Source organism: Nerophis ophidion, linkage group LG20 (genome assembly GCF_033978795.1).
Source record: "Nerophis ophidion isolate RoL-2023_Sa linkage group LG20, RoL_Noph_v1.0, whole genome shotgun sequence".
Lineage (NCBI taxonomy): Eukaryota > Metazoa > Chordata > Actinopteri > Syngnathiformes > Syngnathidae > Nerophis > Nerophis ophidion.
In genome coordinates this window covers 32,301,597-32,327,087 of record NC_084630.1, presented here as the reverse complement: position 1 = coordinate 32,327,087, position 25,491 = coordinate 32,301,597, and the positions used below count along the sequence as shown (strand labels likewise).

General features: G+C 40.5%; 1 protein-coding gene across 2 annotated transcripts in view; it reads right to left on the bottom strand.

The window, feature by feature from the left end:
* Positions 1-2,787: 2,787 nt before the first annotated feature.
* The window catches only part of xylt1 (xylosyltransferase I), a 342,709-nt gene continuing 320,005 nt past the window's right edge, over positions 2,788-25,491 (bottom strand). For both annotated transcript variants that reach the window (XM_061880992.1, XM_061880993.1), the window contains exon 12: positions 2,788-15,849. In XM_061880992.1, the coding sequence (XP_061736976.1) occupies positions 15,527-15,849 (323 nt within the window). In that variant the 3' untranslated portion in view covers positions 2,788-15,526. The remainder of the gene's footprint in view (positions 15,850-25,491) is intronic.

Here is a 25,491-nt window from a genome sequence, read left to right as displayed (position 1 = left end):
GAGCACGCTGTGGATTAAACATTAACAACTTAACCAACACGCCTCCTTTGCATCTTTTATGTTCAAACAAGACAACACATATATTTGCATGGCCATTTTCAAGAAGGATATTTAAAGAGAAACTATATATTTTGAGACCATGTCGGCCAACTACGGAAACTCGAATTATGCGTTCAGATATTTTTTTTCTTTATTTTCTCACGTTTAATGTTTTTTTCAATTTTAATTTTGACAGTACCACATAAGATATGTTTTGATTGCTGATGCGGGTTTTTATATTTTTAAATGCACCAGAAAATAACCCGTTTTGTACAATGTTGATGTGCTTCAAAGCGCAGTAGTGCGTAAATGTGTTTTTGTTTAGTATTTCGCCAGCAATGGTCATGTGGGGACATAGATTATGGTATTTTGAGAGGTAATCATTGAAGTCGGACATCACAGAAGGCCGAGGTGGGAAACAGACGCCCCAGAAATCATATTAAAACCAAAAATATATTACCTCCCCCCATCTTTTTTAATTTTCACACATTTTTGAAAAAAGCTTCAGGGAGCCACTAGGGTGGCGCTAAAGAGTCCCATGCGGCTTTAGACCCCTGCCCTATACGTTATTAAAAAAGATTTGTGGAGTGACATTAAGGATTATCTATCGGTCGCATTTTCAGACATGAAGAACTGTGACGTCCGATGCTTCAACAGATAAAAACTTGGAAAATCATGGAGGTTGACAACTTATTTGTGTTGTGTCCAGTCAAGGACATTGCTATCAAGACTTTCCCAGATAAACATGTATAGTTTTTCCTCGGGAAAGGTTGAATTTCATGATTTTAAGCCATGTCTTGCTACGTCACGCCTTTGTAAACAAACGATAGCCTTGTTTCACTGTGGTTTTTTTGCACTGTTGTGTCGCAAAAATGCGTTTTAAGAAGTTCGACAGAAGTAAGATCAAAACAATAATTCCATCAATCCATCCATCAAATCATCTTCCGCTTATCCAAGGTACTTAACAAAAAAAGGTGGAATAACTGAAAACATGTTTTATATTCTAGTTTCTTCAAAATAGCCACCTTTTGGTCTGATTACTTTTTCGCACACTCCTGGCATTTAACAAAATAACAATTACTGAATCATCATCATATTGATAAGGTCATATGTACTCTGACACATTTGTGTACAAATTAAACACAAGAGGAGACAGAGAAGTACCTTACCTGACTATGAAATATCATTGACCCAGACTTTCTGGTTAATGTTTGTTAAAGTTTAGAGTACAAATAATATCAAGATTATACTTCAATGGGAAATACTAAAATTATATCAAATAAACCTTTAACAAAGTTACTACAGCAAACTCATGCGTTCTTCGTCTCTCCTCCTGTGTACTGGAGTGTGCCACTTTTGTCGTCGCCTTTCGTAAAATATTGCACTCTTTTGTTCTTCTTGATAACATCTTGAGGAACTCTGAAGAAACATTTATCCTTTGCGCGATTTGAAGGGGAATTGCATTGGGCACTTTTCTTCGATATAGGCTATGTTTGTTAAAGTATAAAGTCCACACAATATCAAGATTATACTTCAATGGGAAATACTAAAATTATATCAAATAAACCTTTAACAAAGTTACTACTGCAAACTCATGCGTCCTTCGTCTCCTCCTGTGTACTGGAGTGTGCCACTTTTGTCGTCGCCTTTCGTAAAATATTGCACTCTTTTGTTCTTCTTGATAACATCTTGAGGAACTCTGAAGAAACATTTATCCTTTGCGCGATTTGAAGGGGAATTGCATTGGGCACTTTTCTTCGATATAGGCTATGTTTGTTAAAGTATAAAGTCCACACAATATCAAGATTATACTTCAATGGGAAATACTAAAATTATATCAAATAAACCTTTAACAAAGTTACTACTGCAAACTCATGCGTCCTTCGTCTCCTCCTGTGTACTGGAGTGTGCCACTTTTGTCGTCGCCTTTCGTAAAATCTTGCACTCTTTTGCCCTTTCTTGATAACATCCCGAGGAACTCTGAAGAAACATTTATCCTTTGCGCGATTTGAACAGGATTTGCATTGGGCCCTTTTCTTCAATATAGGCTATGTTTGTTAAAGTATAAAGTACACACAATATCAAGATTATACTTCAATGGGAAATACTAAAATTATATCAAATAAACCTTCAACGAAGTTACTGCTGCAAATTTATGCGTTCTTCGTCTCTCCTCCTGTGTACTGGAGCGTGCCACTTTTGTCGTGGCCTTTCGTAAAATCTTGCACTTTTCCGCCCTTCTTGATAACATCTCGAGGAACTCTGAAAAAACGTTTATACTTTTCGCGATTTGAACGGGATTTGCATAGGGCACTTTTATTTGATATGGGCTATGTTTGTTAAAGATTAAAGTAAAAATAATATCAGATTTTACTTTAATGGGAAGTACTAAATGAGTAAAGTATTGTAAAATTACATCAATTAAACCTTTAACGAAGCTAATACTGCAAACTTGTTTATTCTTTGATTCTCTCCCTTTGTATTGGAGTGTGCCACTTTTGTCGTCGCCTTTCGTAAAATCTTGCACTCTTCCGCCCTTCTTGATAACATTTCGAGGAACTCTGAAGAAATATTTATCCTTTTTGCGATTCGAACCGTTCGTAGAGCCGAACACCATGCACGCATAGGGCATTTTTCCCTGATATAGGCTAAATGGCGCCTTGTACCCATTGCTTGACCACCACGCATATTTAATTAGCCGGACGTGACGTCATTAAAACCCAAGCAAAGCCACAGAGTCAGTTGAAGCAGTTTCCCACAGAATTTTATTTCCAAAATGCAGTCAGAGAAAAGTAAGACAAGCCAGTCACCGTCAACAAAACATCTCCCGAGGGAAGACGAATCAAATCAGATAAGGACAGAAGGCCTGATGATATATACAACAACAGCAGACATTATTATTTTTTTTTTTTGGTGTTGCAATACCAGTCTTACAATATTCATCACATCAGGTCAAAAAAATAAGACAAGATTGTGTGATAATGGGAAGAGAAGGTTCTAAAAGTCAGCTAAGGCACACAGAGCCTCCCCGGAAAAAAAAAATTAAAAAATAAAAGGACCCAAAATGATGAGGGGAGTTGAGAGAGATTTGTGCAACAGTTGCTCCACATTACATTCCAGCAAGAACAACAACAATCTGGCATAAGATTTTCTCTGAGAGGCAAAGGAGCCCCAAACACTGGAGCAGGTTTATGTACTTCTTTGATCAATAAACACCAACAAACCACTCTCTGTGCTCACACGTCAACAACTCCTAATAGATCAATGTCATTTCACCACTTTTTGTATTTACACATACAGTATCTTTGACACGATAATTCAATACAAAATACCTATTTACATTGTTGATCATTGGTCTTACAAACAGGACTTACACTGAGTAACACCTATAAGGACTCTTCTTTCACCACAACTGCCATTGAATTTACATACTGAATGAATACTGCATAAGAACATTCCTGTTGCTGGCAAATACAACAACAAATTGTGTGGGTTTCTATAGAGCAGGGGTGTCAAACTCATTTTTGCTCAGGGGCCGCATGGAGGAAAATATGTGCACACGCAGGCCGGACTATAAAAATCATGGCATTAAAACAAAAAAAAAATAAAGACAATTTCAGATAGTTTTCTTTGTCTTACTTTGGCCAAAAATAGAACAAACACATTCAAAATATAGAAAAAAATATCAGCAGCGGTAAAGTTTAGATCTATGACGGAAAGAAGAAAGTGAATACATTTACAGATGCGCAAAAATGTGTTGTGTTTTGTATTTTTTTTTTTTAATGAGTTATGTAACTTTTATGACAACCCTTTTTTCCAAAACCCAATATAGAATTTGTGAGATATAACAGGAATAATGCATACATTTATCATTTGTTTTCAAAACGCTTACAAAAAAGTGGCACCCCAAAAATTTACTGTGGCACCCCATTTTTATGACTTGATGGGTCCCTGGGACCCCATTTTGAAAATTTCTGATGGCGTATTGGTGCGTGCAAAACAGCAGAAGGCGGCTGTGGCCTGCGGGGGCCCGTTCTAATACTAATCAAATATCATCCCGGGGGCCACCGATAATTCATTCTCGGGCGGGATTTGGCCCGCGGGCCCTGAATTTAACACCCCTGCTATAGATGGAAACTTAACAGATTTATATAAATATATAACTTAATGACAAACTTTCACTGTCCCCAACATGAGCTCCAACAGATATTGGAAAACAAGTTGATTCAGAGTAAAACAAAGACATGACATCATCGTTGAGCTTGTTAGCGATTGTCTGGAAAGTAGTTTTAAACACACATATATTTGTGGTCAAAAGTTTACATACACTTATGAAGAGCATAATGTCATGGCTGTCTTGAGTTTCCGAATCATTTCTACAACTCTTATTTTTTGTGATAGAGTGATTGGCGCACATACTTGTTGGTCACAAAAAACATTTATTAAGTTTCCATCAATCAATCAATCAATGTTTATTTATATAGCCCTAAATCACAAGTGTCTCAAAGGGCTGCACAAGCCACAACGACATCTTCGGTTCGGACCCCACATCAGGGCAAAGGAAAAACTCAACCCAATGGGATGTCAATGAGAAACCTTGGAGAGGACCGCAGATGTGGGGGACCCCACCGGTTTGGTTCTTTTATGAATTTATTATGAGTCTACTGAAAATGTGACATCACATTAAAGTTAAAAGTTAAAGTTCCAATGATTGTCACACACACACACTAGGTGTGGCGAAGTTATTCTCTGCATTTGACCCATCACCCTTGACCACCCCCAGGGCGGTGAGGGGAGCAGTGGGCAGCAGCAGTGCCGTGTCCGGGAATCATTTTTGGTGATTTAACCCCCAATTCCAACCCTTAATGCTGAGTGCCAAGCAGGGAGGTAATGGGTCCCATTTTTATAGTCTTAGGTATTACTCAGCCGGGATTTGAACTCACGACCTACCGATCTCAGGGCGGACACTCTACCTTCTGGAGGAAAGTTCTGTGGTCAGATGAAACAAAAATTGAGCTGTTCGTCCACAATACCCAGTAATATGTTTGGAAGAGAAAAAGTGAGGCCTTTAATCCCAGGAACACCATACCTACCGTCGAGCATGGTGGTGGTAGTATTATGCTTTGGGCCTGTTTTGCTGCCAATGGAACTGGTGCTTTACAGAGAGTAAATGGGACTATAAAAAAGGAGGATTATCTCCAAATTTTTCAGGACAACCTAGAATCATCAGCCCGGAGGTTGGGTCTCGGGCGCAGTTGGGTGTTCCTACAGGACAATGACCCCAAACACAAGTCAAAAGTGGTACAGGAATGGTTCAATCAGGCTAGAATTTAAGATTTTAGAATGGCCTTCCTAAAGTCCTGAATTAAACGTGTGGACAATGCTGAAGAAACAAGTCCATATCAGAAAACCAACACATTTAGCTGAACTGCACCAATTTTGTCAAGAGGAGGGGTCAAAAATTCAACCACAAGCTTGCCAGAAGCTTGTGGATGGCTACCAGTGAAACTTGCCAAGGGACATGCAACCAAATATTAATATAGTATGTATACTTTTGACCCAGCAGATTTGGTCACATTTTAAGTAGACTCATCATAAATTCATAAAAAAAACAAACTTCGTGAATGTTTTTTGTGACCAACAAGTATGTGCTCCAATCACTCTATCACAGAACAAATAATAGTTGTAGAAGTGATTGGAAACTCAAGACAATGACATCATGTCCTTCACAAGTGTATGTAAACTTTTGACCACGACTGTAAATAGCAGTGTTTTGCACAGGACTAAAGTCTGGGTGGGGGTCAGGTGGAGTCATCGTCTAATTAGCATGATTGGCTACAACCCTTGTGAGCATTAGAACATGAAACACAAACATGGACAGGCGGGGGCACAGCAGGACTGCCAGTAGTTGAGAAGAGCGATGCTTTCATCTTAGTTTCCAAATGTCCAATAAAAGTAACATTTTTTTTTTTTTTTTTTGCTAGATTTGTTGCGAGTTGCTTTGTAGAAATAGACAACCAAGAGGGCTCTGAATACTAGATAAATAAAGCGATAAGTTGGCAACGCTGAGCCTTGTTCCTGCTAAGTCTTCTTATGCTCTGGGCGACCTGAAGCCTCATCTACGAAGCTTGCATACGCACCAAAGAAGTACAATGTGACTGCAATGTACAATGTTTTGCATAAAAAAGCATATGCGATGTATAAAAACACAATATGACATTGTATGTGGCGCACACACTTTCTGTAAACATCGCAAAAAGGCCGCACACCTGTTAGTTAAGTTGTGAGGTGAAGTCGGATGTTAGAAATTCATTTTGAAGTGATTAAAACGTTTTGTTTTTTTAATGTCGACAAACAATAATTACATCTGAAATATGTTTTTTTTTAAATATTTCATTTAACATATATTAAAAAAACTGTCAGCAGAAACAAAACAAATGGACAGTGAAGTGTATTATATTTATATAGCGCTTTTCTCTAGTGACTCAAAGTGCTATACATAGTGAAACCCAATATCAAAGTTACATTTAAACCAGTGTGGCTGGCACTGAGAGCAGGTGGGTAAGGTGTCTTGCCCAAGGTGTAGGCTGCCTGAACAAAAAAGTGTTTCCGGCATCACACCAACTGATATTTTGCCAGATTCGTGTTGAATCAAGAATTGATTCTAAATTGCATCGAGACCCTCAGAAACAGAATTGAATTGTAAGTTGTTGTAAAATTGATTTTACCCTTTAAAATTGTTTTTAATCATATTTATTTTTATATTGTTTTTATATTGGTTGTATATTTATTTCTGTTTTTATTCAGTCATTGGTGGAGCATAATATTGTTTTTTAATATTGTTTTTAACATGGCTGTGCAGCACTTTGGAAACGTTCTTGTTGTTTAAAGGTGCTATATAAATAAAGAGGATTGGATTGGATTGTAAAATTCCCAACCCTAATAATTATTATAACTTTAGATATCAGCGTACATGTTTTTGAAATACAGCAATTACCGGTACTGTAACCTGTGGCATAACTTCATGGACATTTTGATGTTGAGGATAGTCGCCTCTTTGTAAATTTTACTACACTCATTATATCAATCACATACATATATTTAAAAAAATGAAATGTATGGTGAAGTTAAGTACACTTACTCCGAATTGCGGTAAAGTGTGCGCACTGCAAAAACTGAAATATAAGTAAGATTGAATATTTCAAACAAGTTCAATATTTGCTTATTTTCTGTCTGATAAGACAATTCTTCTCACTAAGCATATTTTATGTTAGAGTGTTTTACTCGTTTTAAGGGTTTTGGTCCTTAATGATCTCAGTAAGATATCACAGCTCGTTGCTGATATTTGATGACCTATATTGAGTAAAACATGCTTGAAACTAGAATATCAACTGTTGCAAAGCTGTGTCATCAACACTCACAAGTATAAAACTACTTTTTTTAAAGTAATAATTTTTTATTTCAAGCATGAAAAAAAAAAATCACGATTTTGACACAATTGTGTCTCATAATTAAAACAGATGAGAGCCAAATGGACTTTGCTGTTTTATTTTCGATGAAACAATAGAAAAATACGTACTCATAAAGTAGTACAGCTGTAATAAATGAGAATATACTTATTTTAAGGTATTTCTGGGTTCATTGAGGTTAACTAATTTTACTTGTTTTGGAAAGTCTTGACAAGCCAAATTTTTTTGTTCTATTGGCAGATATTTTTTGCTTAGTTCAAATAAAATACCCCTATTTTTTTTTTTTCTCGTGTTTTTGAGCATTGACTTTTTGCAGTGCGGACGCCAGGTTTTACAAGTGTGAACTTTCGGTCCGAATTCTAGATGAAGCCCCAGGTGCTCATGAGGCGCTGTTAAGAAGCGGAGTTACTACGTTACAGAGTTGTACCGACAATCTACATTCACAAACAGTCGCATTAAAATGTTTTCACGAGCAAGGGCGTAACAGGTAGCGCCAAATCTAATTATGGCTTTTCAAATGTACCGTATTTTCCGGACTATAAGGTGCTACTTCTTCCCCAAGCTTTGAACCCTGCGGCTTATACAAAGGTGCGGCTGATCAATGGATTTTTCTTTGCCAACGGCCCCAATGTAGTGCATAATAACGCAGATACAAAGACCAAAAAGGTATGGTAATGTTTGCTTAAAGGCGCCCTCTTTTGGACCATTTCACGCACTGGATGTCTCCGGTAATTTTTGCCTTAAACCAGAAGTATATGCGCCGTTCCGTCTACTAGTCGTACGTGGCGTTTCTGCTCGAAAGGGTTCTTCAATCATCACCCCAAACAACGTTTGTAACGTTTACAATATGACTAAAACAAGTTGTAGAGTTTTCATGCATATTTATACATGCTATTAGATTGTAATCAAGCTAGCGTTGTTTGCATTTGCTCATATGCTAACACTCTTACAAGTTAACGTACAAAGGCTTTCATTTGTGTTGTTTCAGTTTCACAAATTCCCCAGTAAATTCAACCCTGAGTCTGTTTAGCTGATTGGGAAGGTAGCTTTTGCAGCTACTGGGTCCTTGATGTTTTGTTTGATCAACTGTTTTACTGCACTGTTACAGACATTGTTTAGAAACAATTAAGGAATGCAAACAAACATTTAGCTAATGTGCAAACACGTTTACAAGTTAACTTATAAAGGCATTCTTTTTGTGTTGTTTCAGTTTCAAAAATGTTGTTCATTACGCCCTCTTTTGGGCGAGTGTGCTCCGGGGTGAATGTCTACAGTACTTTTTTTTTTTTTTTTGCCTTAAACCGGAAGTATAAGTGCCGTTCTGTTTACTAGTCGTACATGGCGTTTCTGCTCGAAAGGGTTCTACAGTCATCACCCCAAGCAATGTTTGTACCTTTTACAATATGATTAAAACTAGTTGTAGTGTTTTTATGCATATTTGAATGTGCTATCGTATTGTAATCAAGCTAGCGTTGTTAGCATTTGCTAATATACTAACACGTTTACAAGTTAACTTACAAAGGCATTCTTTTTGTGTTGTTTCAGTTTCACAAATTCCTCAGTAAATGGAATCCTGGGTCTCTTTAGCTGATTAGGAAACTAGCTTTCACAGCTAGTGGATCTTTGACGTTTTGTTTTACTGCCCTATTACAGACATTGTTTAGGAACAATTAAGGTATGTAAACAAACATTTACAACATCTTTCTATGAAAACATCTCATTTCGTAATGTATATACTTACGGCAAATATATGGAAACATATTTTTTTCTTCTAAAATTTAGTGTGTGTGGCTTTACAGTCCGGAAAATACGGTATTTGTGATGGGCTGCCACAACTACTGTGAGGGATACAGACCCAATCTAAAAAGGACAGTATAATATCAATATACAAGAATGAGTTTTTACATCATTGTCACAGCATGAAGACCACCACAAAGGGCAGGAAAAACCGAACAGCCTCCCCCGCATTTGTACGTTTAAGGTTACCATTTCTGTTTTGCTGAGGTCGCCTAGGCCAGTAGTTCTCAAATGGGGGTACGCGTACCCCTGGGGGTACTTGAAGGTATGCTAAGAGGTACATGAGATTTTTTTTTTGAAATATTCTAAAAATAGCGACATTTCATAAATCCTTTATAAATATATTTATTGAATGATACTTCAAGAAAATATGAATGTAAGTTCATAAACCGTGAAAAGAAATGCAACAATGCAATATTCAGTGTTGACAGCTAGATTTTTTTGTGGACATGTTCCATAAATATTGATGTTAAAGATTTCTTTTTTTGTGAAGAAATGTTTAGAATCAAGTTGATGAATCCAGATGGATCTCTTTTACAAGTGCCCAAAGAGGACACTTTAAGGTAATAATTACTTCTATGTGTAGAAATCTTTATTTATAATTGAATCACTTGTTTATTTTTCAACAAGTTTTTAGTTATTTTTATATCTTTTTTCCAAATAGTTCAAGAAAGACCACTACAAATGAGCAATATTTTGCACTGTTATACAATTTAATAAATCAGAAACTGATGACATAGTGCTGTATTTTACTTCTTTATCTCTTTTTTTCCAACCAAAAATGCTTTGCTCTGTTTAGGGGGTACTTGAATTAAAAAAATGTTCACTGAAAAAAGGTTGAAAACCACTGGCTTAGGCAGCCGACCTTTGACCCGGCAGGTTAAGAGTTGCAAGCCAACATAAGGAGACCTATTCAGACATGACAACACCGAGTGAGGCGTAAAAAGGTACAGTAAACGTTCGGGTGGTGTTGGCCTTTGTAAATAAAGGCAGTTTAATTAAAAAAAAATACTTATCATGCTGCCAAGGCAGCGTCGCAGTTATTTAGTCATTGACCTAAAAACATCAATATTCATGTGAACTCAAATAAATAGCGACTCAGTTATCTCAGTCAGACAATTTTGAGACTTTTTTTTTTTTTTTTTTGTAAAATACCGTACAACATAAAGTAACTTACAAGAGTGGAAGGAAGTCTAAAAAGCATTTTTTAGGTCAGCGTGGAATAACTCTGTTTCAAGTTTAAGGCAGGCTGGTCGGAAAACAACACATTTTTAGTCCTCTACCTGACGACATCAGGGATTAATCAAAGAAAATTACATCTTAAATCTTAAAATGCTACCACCATTTTTTTGGAACGAATGCAGAATCCTTATTTGTTTGGGCTGAATTCTGATGGGTTACATTTCTAACAGCAGCGTCTCTCATCAAGCACTCAACTGCAACAAGCTGTGCTGCTATGACAACTTTTTGAATAATTGGCTTCTTCCACAGAGAACATTTTTCTTTCTCTAAATTCTTAAAGGCAGGGGAATTTGGCTCTTCTCGGAGTCGTATCGAAATTACCGTATTTCCTTGAACTGCCACGGGGCATATAGTATGCGCCTGCCTTGAATTACTGCCGGATCAAACTCGCTTCGCCAAATAATTAGCGCATGCTTAGTATTACCGCCTGGTCGAACTCGTGACGTCATGGGTGACACTTCCCCTGTCATCATTTTCAAAATGGAGGAGGCTGATTTCAATACCGGTAATTTGAAATCGCATAAAGGGAAGAAGATTAAGAGCTATTCAGTAGGATTAAAGGTCCAAGCTTACATCACACTCAAATTTTTCTGCATGCCTTTGGTAAGTGCCGGAGTGAGAAGAGGTTTTAAAATAATTAGCGCATGCTTACTTTTACCGCATGCCTTTGGTAAGCGCAGGAGTGAGAAGAGGTTTTAAATTAATTAGCGCCCTGGCGGCAATTCAAGGAAATACGGTAACCTTTCAGTCAGAGATGGTGCTGTTTGTGCACATAAAACCTCGGCAGGCACATCAGTAAATTGGGTACCAGGCGTCTCGCAACTAAGGCCTTTTTCATTCATCATTAGCCACAAGGGGTGTAAAGGTGCGCCATCGTCACGCTTCTGTACGTACCTCAGTTTAAGTCACGGTTTAAATACATTTTCGGAACAGAAAGGAAGAAAATTCCAAACATAAATCTGCTTAGATTTTGTGCTTAATTGTTCGTAGACTTAAACTGCAATTTAAGGTAATTTTCTATTAAATAAAATGATCAAACATATTTTTCTAACGTCGGCCAATATACTGTATTGTAAGCCACAGGTGTCAAACTCAAACCCAAAGTGGCCAAAACTGGCCCGTCACATTGTTTGATATGGCCCACAAAAGCCTGAAAATTACTACCGTATTTACTACCGTATTTTTCGGAGTATAAATCGCTCCGGAGTATAAGTCGCACCTGCTGAAAATGCATAATAAAGAAGGGAGAAAAAAACATATATAAGTCGCACTGGAGTATAAGTCGCATTTTGGGGGAAATTTATTTGATAAAATCCAACACCAAGAATAGACATTTGAAAGGCAATTTAAAATAAATAAAGAATAGTGAACAACAGGCTGAATAAGTGTACCTTATATGAGGCATAAATAACCAACTGAGAAGGTGCCTGGAATGTTAACGTAACATATTATGGCCGCTTCCTCTTGTCGTTTTCTGCTGCATATTTCACTACGTCCAGCTTGTAATCTGCAGTACATGATTTCCTTTTTGGTGCCATTTTTGTTCAGCCCTTCTCAGTTTTTATAAGTTACCGCCAACATTGAAATGCTCCATTTTAATAGCTACGGCAGTAGCATATAGCACATAGCAGTTAGCATTCCATGACCCACAATGCACTTCCTCCATGACCGTACCCTGCCAAATTCTTATTGGTTGACGTGTGTGTGACAATTGCTGACATTTTCTTCGTCTCTTCCGCGAATGAGATAAATAATATTATTTGATATTTTACGGTAATGTGTTAATAATTTCACACATAAATCGCTCCGGAGTATATGTCGCACCCCCGGCCAAACTATGAAAAAAAACTGCGACTTATAGTCCGAAAAATACGGTAAATGTATTCATTTTGACAGAGAAAATGTACCGGTATATTTTTTTAAACTTTAATATTATTTGATCATGCAACAAATAATACATTGCAATATTTTTTTTTTACATTTTAATTGTAAAAATAAATAAAAATACTTAAATATCTGCATTTTGCCTTCACTTATGATTTCAAAGCAAGTTATCTGTCGATTTGTACATACATTTATTTTTTTAATCAAATGCACATGTGTTTGTGTAATATCACAAGGCGATTATACATTTATACTCATATACTATTCACTGTAAGAAGCAGCCCTCTGAGGGCATTCATAACTGGGATGTGGCCGTCAATGAAAACATGTTTGACATTCCAGTATTAAAAGTTATAATTTTTTATTTTTATTTTTTTATCTCACCTTTTTTGTTATAGGTGACAAAGTAAATAGTTGTTAGTGCCAAAAAGAATGCATCTCATTATTAATCAATTTATACAAATTTAAAAACATAAAAAAACTAACTGCATACACTTAAAAATAAGAATTAGGAGTGCCATTTTTTGACACTTTTTTGCATTAAAAATGCTGAAACTAATTAGAACAATATACTGTATTACAAACTATACAAGGTTTATTTTATAGGTGACAAAGCAAATTAGGGTAATATGTAATAATTTTAGGGCTGTCAAAATTAACACAATAACTCATGTGATTAATCAGAACAAATTATTGCATTAATTATGTATACACGTGGATTAATCAAGCAATTTATTTGGACTAAACAAGCTCTTTTACCTTAACTCTAGGGGTGTCAAATGTACGGCACAAGGACCTGATCAGGCCCGCGAACAGGTTTTATCCGGCCCGCGGGATGAGTTTGCTAAGTATAAAAATTAACGTGAACATTTTGAATGAAAGAAACTGCTGTTCTAATTGTGTCCACTACATGTTGCAATAGCAATTCTTTGTATCTTTGTAAATTATGCTATATGTATACAAAATAAACCGCATGATGTTAGTACACAAGTCAAGGAACATGACCAAACTACATAAATAACATACTGTAATTTGATTTTTATATTTTTTTTTTATCTTGATAGATTAACACCAATGAGAACATTATCACATAATTTATTCAGAAAATATAAATAACGGCACATAAAGTATATACCGTATTTCCTTGAATTGCCGCCGGGGCGCTAATTAATTCAAAACCTCTTCTCACTCCTGCGCTTACCAAAGGCATGCGGTAAAAGTAAGCATGCGTTAATTATTTTAAAACCTCTTCTCACCTTGGCACTTACCAAAGGTATGCAGTAAAAATTTGAGTGTGATGTAAGCTTGGATCTTAAATCCTACTAAATAGCTCTTAATCTTCTTCCCTTTATGCGATTTCAAATTACCGTTATTGAAATCAGCCTCCTCCATTTTGAAAATGATGACAGGGGAAGTGTCACTCGTGACGTCACGAGTTTGACCAGGCGGTAATACTAAGCATGCGCTAATTATTTTGGGAAGCGAGTTTGACCCGGCAGTAATTCAAGGCAGGCGCATACTATATGCCCTGCTGCAATTCAAGGAAATACGGTATACTATTAACCGCAACAGGTAATTGTAAAAAAACGCCCGACAACATTAGGATTTGTACAATTTCAGAATGTCTGTTTTTAAACAAAAAAAACCAATCTGAATTATTTTTTTTCTATTTGAAGTTATCGTGCTGTGATTTTACCAGTCCGGCCCACTTGGGATTAGATTTTAATCCATGCGAGTTTGACACCACTGCTTTAACCGCCATAAGGTAAGTGATCAGAACAATGCATACGTCAGTAAAAAAAAATGAGAGAGGAGACCGACCATGTGCGCTCGAGGGCAAATTTCACTCCAAAATACAGCCTGTAAGAACTTTCGATAAAACTGTGACCAAATTTGGTGCGAATAAATGACATTCACTCAAGTAAAACGTTTAAAAAAAACATCCTGGATGACATTCGGACAACACGATTGCAAACGTGCACGGAGCCTTCTCAGTGGCCTTGTGGTTAGAGTCTCCGCCCTGAGGTCGGTAGGTCGTGAGTTCAAACCCAGGCCGAGTCATACCAAAGACTAGAAAAATGGGACCCATTACTTGGCATGTGTCAAATGGGGGTTAAATCCCCATAATAAATTCCTGGGCGTGCTCGCTGCTGCTGCTCACTGCTCCCCTCACCTCCCAGGGGGTGGAACAAGGGGATAGGTCAAATACGGAAGGGTAATTTCACCACACCTAGTGTGTGTGTGACAATTAGTAGTACTTTACCTTTTTATCGGGGTCTTTTCTTAAGCTAATTTCAATTATGCAAGCACATAATTATGCCCATCCATCCATTTACCACCGCTTGTCCCTTCCAGAGTGCTAAGTCTTCTTATGCTCTGGGTGGGGGGAGAGAACCCACGCAGTCACGGGGGAGAACATGCAAACCACACACAGAAAGATCCCGAGCCCAGGATTGAACTCAGGACTACTCAGGACCTCCGTATTGTGAGGCACATGCACTAACCCCTCTACCACCGTGCTGCCCACATAATTATGATTAATCAAAATTCCAAAATGTTTTCAGTATGATTTGAAAATACTAAAAATATATGATTATGTATTCAACCAATTTTTAGAATGAGCCACCTAGATCCCTCTTCCGTGCAGAATTGTGTCAACTTTTTTGTATACTTTTAGGCACACAGGTGGAAAGTGCACTTCCTGTTCCTCACTTGTAATAAGTACCGTGTGCTAAATCGGTACGTCAACAAATGCACGGAACAATGCGACCGTTACACCCCTATCAGCCTTTTTTAAAACACATTTGACTTCCGAATTCATCGAGAGGCAACATAAATGCTGGAAAATTTGCAAGATTTGATGGGGGTCTAACTCTTTTTAGACGAAAATAAATAGATTGCAACAGTGAAATAGCAAAGTACATCCTTGGACCTTCCAACCATTGAACACCTTTTTTATGTTCCCTTCGTCTCCTGAGACAGAATAAGAACTCGCTTCCCCTCACTCACGCATCTGCAACACAGCTCATAAATAAATAAAAAACTCAACAGTGAATTTTGAGTCGGGGCCTCCTGTCCAGCCGGAGGCCTCGCTGCTACCTGATGCGCCCGTCGGCACGCGGCGGTCCCAGTTGGGACTTTGGGTCGGGGCTCAGGGAGCTCCAAGGGTTTTTGGGGCAGGCTTGGATGACGGGGCAGGCGGTCAGGCCCACGGCGCAGATGTCCGCCGCCTCCCACAGTTCCCCCACCAGGCTGTCCGCCCAGTGCTCCAGCTCCGGGCCGGTCAGAGCGGCGTTCCTCTTGGCCTGCTCCACGGAGCCCGGGCTGATGGGGATGTTCAGCACAGGGTTGAGGCCGAGGAAACTCTGCTCCATGTAGCTGTTCTTGGCCGGGCCGTTGTGGAGCTTCAGTGAGTCATCTGGTACAAAAATGGAGACAGATAATAAGTTCATGGGCCAGATTAGAGCAGATGTATTTAAAAAAAAAAAAAATGTTTTGGTAACACTTTAGAATGGGGAACATATTTTAAGTCAGTGGTTCGCAACCTTTTATCAGTGATGTATCCCCTGTGAACATTTTTTTAATTCAAGTACCCCCTAATCAGAGCAAAGCATTTTGGGTTGAAAAAAGGAGATAAAGAAGTAAAATACAGCATCAGTTTCTGATTTATTAAATTGTATAACAGTGCAAAATATTGCTCATTTGTAGTGGTCTTTCTTGAGCTATTTGGGAAAAAAGATTTAAAAGTAACTAAAAACGTGTTGAAAAAACGTGTTCTCCCCCGCAAAACTCCATAGGCTACTAAACCCCTCCCCTTCCTCCTTCCAAGATGTGCTTGCACGTATAAGAACATCCATGATTGGTTGGTCGTTTACTATGATGAGTCACGATTGGTTGAGATTAGGGCAAAACATTAGGGACAGGCCAATCAGAGGCAAGATATGGCGGGTCATGGAACCAGGAAGGGAAATCACAACACAAATCCCAATCAACAACAAGAGAGGCGTAAAAGAGAAGAAGGAATATTCAAGCGGGTGATTTATATATTAAAAAAAACTAGTGGAAGGTAGCAGACATCTAACTTATTTAGAAGTTTCTTTTAGTGATGTAGACCACCTCCAGGAAACCCACAATGCGTCTACTTGGCCACATTTGGACAAATGTATGCGTCTGGATAAAACATTAATTTGAGTTCTTTACAATGTAAGTTTTCTCATGCAATACATTTTCTGACTACAATTGGGCATCGCACAGCCTCACAATATTAGTATGTTCAGTTCAGTTTCAGTTCATTTCAAACATGCATACGATAATGTGATGCATCACATATTTCCAGTTGTTTCATTACAGGGGAGTAGGAAGAAATTTTGTTTAATCATAGCAGTTTTCTCCCATTTCCTTGTTTTCTGTTTGTAACAGAACAGTGAATAAATAAATAATTACCGTAATACATATACCATAAATAAGTAAACAAATATTACATACATAAATGATTACTGTCTCGTTAAAGAAATGAGTTAAAACGTTCATCAACATGTTTTTTCTGTGTACTTTGTGAACCCTTGTTATTTGAACACTCTCCTAAACTCAATCACAATGGCGCTTTGTTTATAGCTAATGATATGTTTTAATTGATAATTTGAAAATCACATTCAAGTTTTTAAGCCTAAATATAATACCTTATTTCAAGACAATTTTGACTTGTTCAATTTCACTTCAAACATCCATCCCCATCCATTTTCTACCACTTATTCCCTTTGGGGTTGTGGGGGGTGCTGGTGCCTATCTCAGCTAGAATCAGGCGGAAGGCGGGGTAAACCCTGGACAAGTCGCCACCTCATCGCAGGGCCAACACAGATAGACGGACAACATTCACACTCACATTCACACACTAGAGACCATTTAGTGTTGCCAATCAACCTATCCCCAGGTGCATGTCTTTGGAAGTGGGAGGAAGCCGGAGTACACGCAGTCATGGGGAGAACATGCAAACTCCACACAGAAAGATCCCCAGCCCAGTATTGAACCCAGGACTACTCAGGACCTTTGTATTGTGAGGCAGACGCACTAACCCCTCTTCCACCGTGCTGCCCTTCAATCAAACCATCAATGTTTATTTATATAGCCCTGAATCGCAAGTGTCTCAAAGGGCTGCACAAGCCACAGCGACTCAAAGGGCTGCAAAAGTCACAGCGACATCCTCGGTTCAGAGCCCACATAAGGGCAAGGAAAAACTCACAACCCAGTGAGACGTCGATGTGAATGACTATGAGAAACCCTGGAGAGGACCACAAACGTAGGCGATTCCCCCCTCCTCACCCCCTTGAACATCCCGGACTTTGAAGGTAAAACAGAAAACAAAAAAGTATGTGAGTATTTATTAAAGCATGGAATTTGTTCTGCTGAATATGACTTGAAACTGTAACCTAATTGGTTGTCACGGCCCGGGCGCACACCATGCACATTCATCTGTGCGCTGCGCCAGGCGCGCGCCCGTCCGGCAAGCAGCTGAAATCAATCGCCAGTAATCAAACGCACCTGTCGCTGATGAGAAGACCTGCCTTCTTAAGCCAACACAACCTGCTATCCTGTGCCAGAAAGTAGCGACCTGTCCTGTACAGCAAGCCGAACCCAGCAAGCTCCAATATAATCTCTTTCTGTGTTCTGTCCCCCCGTCGTGTTCATCTGTCTCGTGTCCCCCTTGTCGCCTTCCAGCAGCGTACCTCCCTTACCGCGCCTTGAGGTGTGTGTCTCGTATTCCTTCCGCCTACCTGGCTGCCTCTTGGATCGCGACCTTCCGCCAGGACACGGACTTTGACGCCTCTCTCTTCCCCTCGACCTAGCGTCTGCTCATGGACCTCCGAGCCAGCCTTGCCCCTATTGGACTTCCGCCCTCTCGCTCAACACTACCCGTAACAGTCATCAGATAATTGCAACACATAGTCACACACATACACACCCTTTTTGGATTAGTCACACACTTTATTCCTGATTTATATATACAAACCCTGTTTCCATATGATTTGGGAAATTGTGTTAGATGTAAGTATAAACGGAATACAATAATTTGCAAATAATTTTCAACCCATATTCAGTTGAATATGCTACAAAGACAACATATTTGATGTTAAAACTGATAAAACATTTTTTTTTTTGCAAATAATTATTAACTTTAGAATTTGATGCCAGCAACACGTGACAAAGAAGTTGGGGAAGTTTGGAAAGGTGCCAATAAATACTGATAAAATTGAGGAATGCTCATTAAACACTTTTTTGGAACATCCCACAGGTGTGCAGGCTAATTGGGAACAGGTGGGTGCCATGATTGGGTATAAAAGCGGCTTCCATGAAATGCTAAGTAATTCACAAATAAGGATGGGGCGAGGGTCACCAATTTGTAAGCAAATTCCATCCATCCATCCATTTTCTACTGCTTATTCCCTTTTGGGGTCGCGGGGGGTGCTGGCGCCTATCTCAGCTACAATCGGGCGGAAGGCGGTGTACACCCTGGACAAGTCGCCACCTCATCGCAGTGTAAGCAAATTAGCGAACAGTTTTATAACAACATTTCTCAACGAGCTATTGCAAAGTATTTAGGAATTTTACCATCTACGGTCCGTAAAATCATCAAAAGGTTCAGAGATTCTGGAGAAATCACTGCACGTAAGCGATGATATTACGGACCTTTGATCACTCAGGCGGTACTGCATCAACAACCGACATCCGTGTGGAAAGGATATCACCACATGGGCTCAGGAACACTTAATAAAACCACTGTCAGTAACTACAGTTGGTCGTTACATTTGTAAGTGCAAGTTAAAAGTCTACTATGCAAAGCGAAAGCCATTTATCAACAACACTCAGAAACGCCGCTGGCTTCGCTAGGCCCGAGCTCATCTAAGATGGACTGATGCAAAGTGGAAAAGTGTTCTGCGGTCTGACGAGTCCGCATTTCAAATTATATTTGCAAACTGTGGATGTGGTGTCCCCTGGGACAAAGAGGAAAATAACCATCCGGATTGTTATAGGCGTAAAGTTCAAAAGCCAGCATCTGTGAAGGTATGGGGGTGTATTAGTGCCCAGTGCATGGGTAACTTACTAATCTGTGAAGGCACCATTAATGCTGAATGGTCCATACAGGTTTTGGAGCAACATTTGTTGTCATCCAAGCAACGTTATCATGGACGCCCCTGCTTATTTCAGCAAAACAATGCCAAGCCACGTGTTACAACAGCGTGCCTTCGTAGTAAAAGAGTGCAGGTACTTTCCTGTTCCACCTGCAGTCCAGACATGTCTCCCATCCAACATATGTGGCGCATCATGAAGCCTAAAATGTTGCGATCCGCTACTTTGATCACCACATATGGTTTATACTTCCAGTTGTTGTATCACTGTTCTGCACTCTTACTTCCTGTTTAGTCAGTCACCATGGTTCCTCATTGATCCCACCTGCTAATCACGGTTTCTGCACACCTGTCACTTTTTGATTACTCACCTATTTAAGCCCGTCCCTTTTCGTTATTCTTTCTGGGACTCTAATTTGCCTTCGAGCAACATTCACGACTGTCTACTACCCGTATGTATTTTCTCGCTAGCTCTTACGCTAAGCCACTTGATATTCCAGCTTTCATGCTGAATGTTTTTTGTTTACTCTTTTGTGTGCTTCGTGCCAAGTATAGTTTTTTTGTATTTTCTATTCCTAGCTTTCATGCTAGCGCCCTTGGTTTATTTTTGCCTGTTAGCTCCAGTGTTTTTCTACATAGTCTGTTTTTGTTAAATGTAATAAATCATTTACACTTACCGTTGCTGTGTTCATGCCAACGCATCCACGAAGGGACCAATTTGGCATCACTATGCCAACCAGTCGTAACAGTAGAGTCCCAGCAAGAAAGAAAAGTTCCTTCGCGTCTGGCAACCATGAGGAGACCTTCGACGAAGGCACATGGAGGGTATTCCGAGCGATGGAGGCTGAAACTATCCGATGCAATCCAGACGATAGCATGATGTGGGACTTGGAGGGAAACCTGGTTCCGATCGATGCTTCCGGGTTCAGTGATTTCCCTTCCCGAAACGCTCGCGCTCGTCGGCGAAGGCGGAAGCCGCAAGGAATGGCTTTGTCTCGCGACAGTGACTATTCCACTCCATGTCTCCCTCCTCATGAACACAGCTACCAACAAGCTGCACAAAAGACCCCTACACCGTTGTTTGGTGATCCGATAACACACTTTGCTAACTGTTTCACTGACTGGGCTAATTCCCAACTAGAGTCCGCCGTTGATGACGTCATTTCGTCGACGCCCCCTGGTGACGCAATCCCGTCCTCCGCTGATGACATCATCAACGATGACTTTTTTTTTGAAGATTCTCTTTCTCATCCATTTTCTAATGACAATAACATTAATAATAAAATACAGAATTACCAGGACATTTTTGCTTTTTATTATTCTGGTAAATCCCAACCATCTGATTTTTCAACTCCATCTGTAAAACCTCATTCTCCGCCCAAGTCCAAGGTTTTTTCTCCCTTTTCAAAGGGACACTCTGGACAATATAGAGGGGAGGAGTCTGCCCGCCTCCAAACCTCCCTCCACCCTCCCTTAAGGTCAGTCCCTGACCACAGGGAACGGGCCTGGGATTCCCGTCTGGAGGGGGGGACTATGGCCTATAGCTGTGCTACGGAGCTTGCACACATGCTACATTCCAAACCATAGCCTCCATGTAGACCACCTTTACCAATTCTTAAACCTGTAAAAACACTGGTTCCTTGTAGACCTCCTCCACCTGAGTTTCCCCCGGCCAAGTCTCAACGGCCTTGTAGACCTCCTCCACCTGTTTCTCCCCCGGCCAAGTCTCAACGGCCTTGTAGACCTCCTCCACCTGTATTTCCCCCGGTCAAATCTCAACGGCCAAGTAGACCTCCTCCACCGGTGTTCAGACTCGCGGGGTCAAAACCTCCAGCACGTCCTCCACCACCGGTGTTCTGCACTTCTCCCATCCTGGTTCTCAAACCAGCGCATGACTCTGACCTGGTTTTCACGCCAGAATTGGACTCTCGACTGGTTCTCGCACCAGTTTCAGACTCTAAGCTGGTTCTCACACCAGCACCAACTCCAGGGCTGGAGCCCACTCCAGCACCAGTTCGTAAGCTGGAGCCCACTCCGGTACCAGCACCACGACAGGTACCGGTACCAACTCCACGCCGCCAAGCACCTGTTCCTAAGCTGGAACCCACTCCAGCACCAGCCCTAAAGCTGGAACCCACTCCAGCATTAGCTCCAAAGCTGGAGTCCACACCAGCTCTTAAGTTGTAACCCACTCCAACACCTGCGGCGACGACTGCGGTTTCCACGCCGACTACTACGCCTTCTTCCACGACGGCGACGACTACGCCGGCCTCCACGACGGCGACGACTACGCCGGCCTCCACGACGGCGACGACTACGCCGGCCTCCACGACGGCGACGACTACGCCGGCCTCTACGACGGCGACGACTACGCCAGATTCCACAATGCCGCCTTCTTCGGCTGAAGCCAACGCCTGCTCCTCGGCTGAAGCCAACGCCTGCTCCTCGGCTGAAGCCAACGCCTGCTCCTCGGCCGGCCTCTGCACCTGCTTCGGCTGCAGCCCCCGCACCTTCGTCTGCTGCTGCCAAGCCTCCTCCACGTCTGCCACGGGTGTGGCCTCTGCGAGGTCGTCCGCCTCGCCGGGCACCTCATCCTGCAAGGCGGCCACTGATGCGGCCTTTTCGAGGTCGGCCGCCAAAACTCTTTCGGCAGCGGCGTTCCATCCGCCACCGCCACATTGCCTGTCCTCGGTGGATTCGGGGACATGCGCCTTGGCCTCCCTCCGCCCTCCCTTCTTCTGTGGACTGTCTTGTTGTGGGGAGGAGGTTCAAGTTTTTTCTTTGTTTTTTTTTTGACATCTGGATTCTGTCTTTTTTGGGGGGGGATACTGTTGCGATCCGCTACTTTGATCACCACATATGGTTTATACTTCCAGTTGTTGTATCACTGTTCTGCACTCTTACTTCCTGTTTAGTCGGTCACCATGGTTCCTCATTGATCCCACCTGCTAATCACGGTTTCTGCACACCTGTCACTTTTTGATTACTCACCTATTTAAGCCCGTCCCTTTTCGTTATTCTTTCTGGGACTCTAATTTGCCTTCGAGCAACATTCACGACTGTCTACTACCCGTATGTATTTTCTCGCTAGCTCTTTCGCTAAGCCACTTGATATTCCAGCTTTCATGCTGAATGTTTTTTGTTTACTCTTTTGAGTGCTTCGTGCCAAGTATAGTTTTTTTGTATTTTCTATTCCTAGCTTTCATGCTAGCGTCCTTGGTTTATTTTTGTCTGTTAGCTCCAGTGTTTTTGTTCATAGTCTGTTTTTGTTAAATGTAATAAATCATTTAAACTTACCGTTGCTGTGTTCATGCCGACGCATCCACGAAGGGAACAATTTGGCATCACTATCCCAACCAGTCGTAACATAAAATACGACAACAAGACCCTGGACTGTTGAACAACTTAAGCTGTACATCACACAAGAATGTTAAAGAGTTCCACTTTCAAAGCTTCAACAATTAGTTTCCTCAGTTCCCAAATGTTTATTGAGTGTTGTTAAAAGAAAAGGTGATGTAACACAGTGGTGAACATGCCCTTTCCCAACTACTTTGGCACGTGTTGCAGCCATGAAATTATAAGTTAATTATTATTTCCCCCCCAAAAAAGTGTATGAGTTTGAACATCAAATATCTTGTCTTTGTAGTGCATTCAACTGAATATGGGTTGAAAAGGTTTTGAAAATCATTGTATTCCGTTTGCATTTACATCTAACACAATTTCCCAACTCATATGGAAACGGGGTTTGTATATACATAATTAAACATAGAGCTAAACAACGTCCCTGTTGTCTGTGCCGTCTTCTTCCCCCGTACAACCGTAAAATTGGCTTCATTTTTTCATGTTTGACGTACCAAATGAACATGTTGCCTTATTTAAGAAAGACATCCAGACAGGCGCTCATTTTTTCCTCTTATGACAGTCGGGTCCTTCAGACGTCAGAGATACAATTTCCCCTTAACTCACCTTCCCTACCCCGAGCTCCAGTCAAGCTGTAAATTCCTCACTGGTCCTCTAACTGGGGTGCTAGCCATCCCTTTTATGCCCGTCAGTGGAACACAAACTCTCTCACAGCCGCATGTGAGGAGACATCAGCGCTTTTCATGTGCTTACGACAAAAAAAAAAAAAAAAAAAAAAATTGCAGTCAGACATGGATGTCCAGGGCTCGGTCTGAGGAGAGTGTGTGTGTTCCCAAGAAACACATGAAGGACTTTATGAAGTTGTGTGTGTGCACGCTGCTGCTAGCGCAGGTAGAGACTCATGTTGTTAACTTTTACTGGCACTGCATGTAAGAGGATGCCAGACACAGCAGTAAATTACCAGCATGCGGATGTAAGAGCTTTTTAGCACGGACAGTAAAGCTTCTTTAAAACACACAATGGCGGCAACAGAACCCCCCCCCCCCAAAAAAACAGCCTGATCCCACACTAAAAAATAATAATTCGGACTCAGCCCGACAAACCTTTTCACTCTCGTTATGTAAAGAGCAAGATGAGGATTGGCCCTCAATCATCCATCCATCCCATCCATTTTCTACCGCTTATTCCCTTTCGGGGTCGCGGGGGGCGCTGGCGCCTATCTCAGCTACAATCGGGCGGAAGGCGAGGTACACCCTGGACAAGTCGCCACCTCATCACAGGGCCAACACAGATAGACAGACAACATTCACACTCACATTCACACACTAGGGCCAATTTAGTGTTGCCAATCAACCTATCCCCAGGTGCATGTCTTTGGAAGTGGGAGGAAGCCGGAGTACCCGGAGGGAACCCACGCAGTCATGGGGAGAACATGCAATCTCCACACAGAAAGATCCCAAGCCTGGGATTGAACTCAGGACCAACGTATTGTGAGGCAAATGCACTAACCCCTCTTCCACGGTGCTGCCCTGGACAAACATTAATAATGTTTTAAAATGTTTGTATTTATTACTCTTTTTTTTTTTATTTTTCCTCACATGCATGCTCTGACCGCACGTCTCTGGGGTATCTAAAGTGTGACCCAGGCACCATTTGCAGACCACGGCTTGTTTCTTCGTAGAAATGCAGTAAAATAAACAGACAAAGAAGGAATAATGTTACAAAAAAGAATGTTGATACTTTTAAATAAATACAAACTACTTTACAACTACTCACAAATAATAACACAAAGATTTTTCTTTAAATACATTTTGTAGCCTTTTGAAAAAAAAAACATGCAATCCAATAATGCAAATTACACGACGGCATCATGTAGACATATCAATTGATTTGTGATAGAATGCAAACTAAGTTAAAAAGTAACAAATAAGCTAAAACGCCATGAAAAGTATTTTAAAGGCCTACTGAAATGAGATTTTCTTATTTAAACGGGGATAGCAGGTCCATTCTATGTGTCATACTTGATCATTTCACGATATTGCCATATTTTTCCTGAAAGGATTTAGTAGAGAACATCGACAAAGTTCGCAACTTTTGGTCGCCAATAGAAAAGCCTTGCCGGTACCGGAAGTCGCAGACGATGACGTCACCGGTGTGAGGGCTCCTCACATATTCACATTGTTTATAATGGGAGCCTCCAACAAAAAGAGTTATTCGGACCGAGAAAACGACAATTTCCCTATTAATTTGAGCGAGGATGAAAGATTTGTGTTTGTGGATATTGATAGCGACGGAATAGAAAAAAATAAAAAAATAAAAATCAAGTTAAAAAAAAAGCGATTGCATTGGGATGAAATTCCGATGTTTTTAGACACATTTACTAGGATAATTCTGGGAAATCCCTTATCTTTCTTTTGTGTTGCTAGTGATTTAGTGAGATTAAATAGTACCTGATAGTCGGAAGGGTGTGGCCACGGGTGTCTTGAGGCCAGTGTCTGATGGAAGTCGACGGAAGCTGTATGGACGGCACAAGCTCCGCTGATCTCCGGTAAGTGGCGACTTTTTACCACAATTTT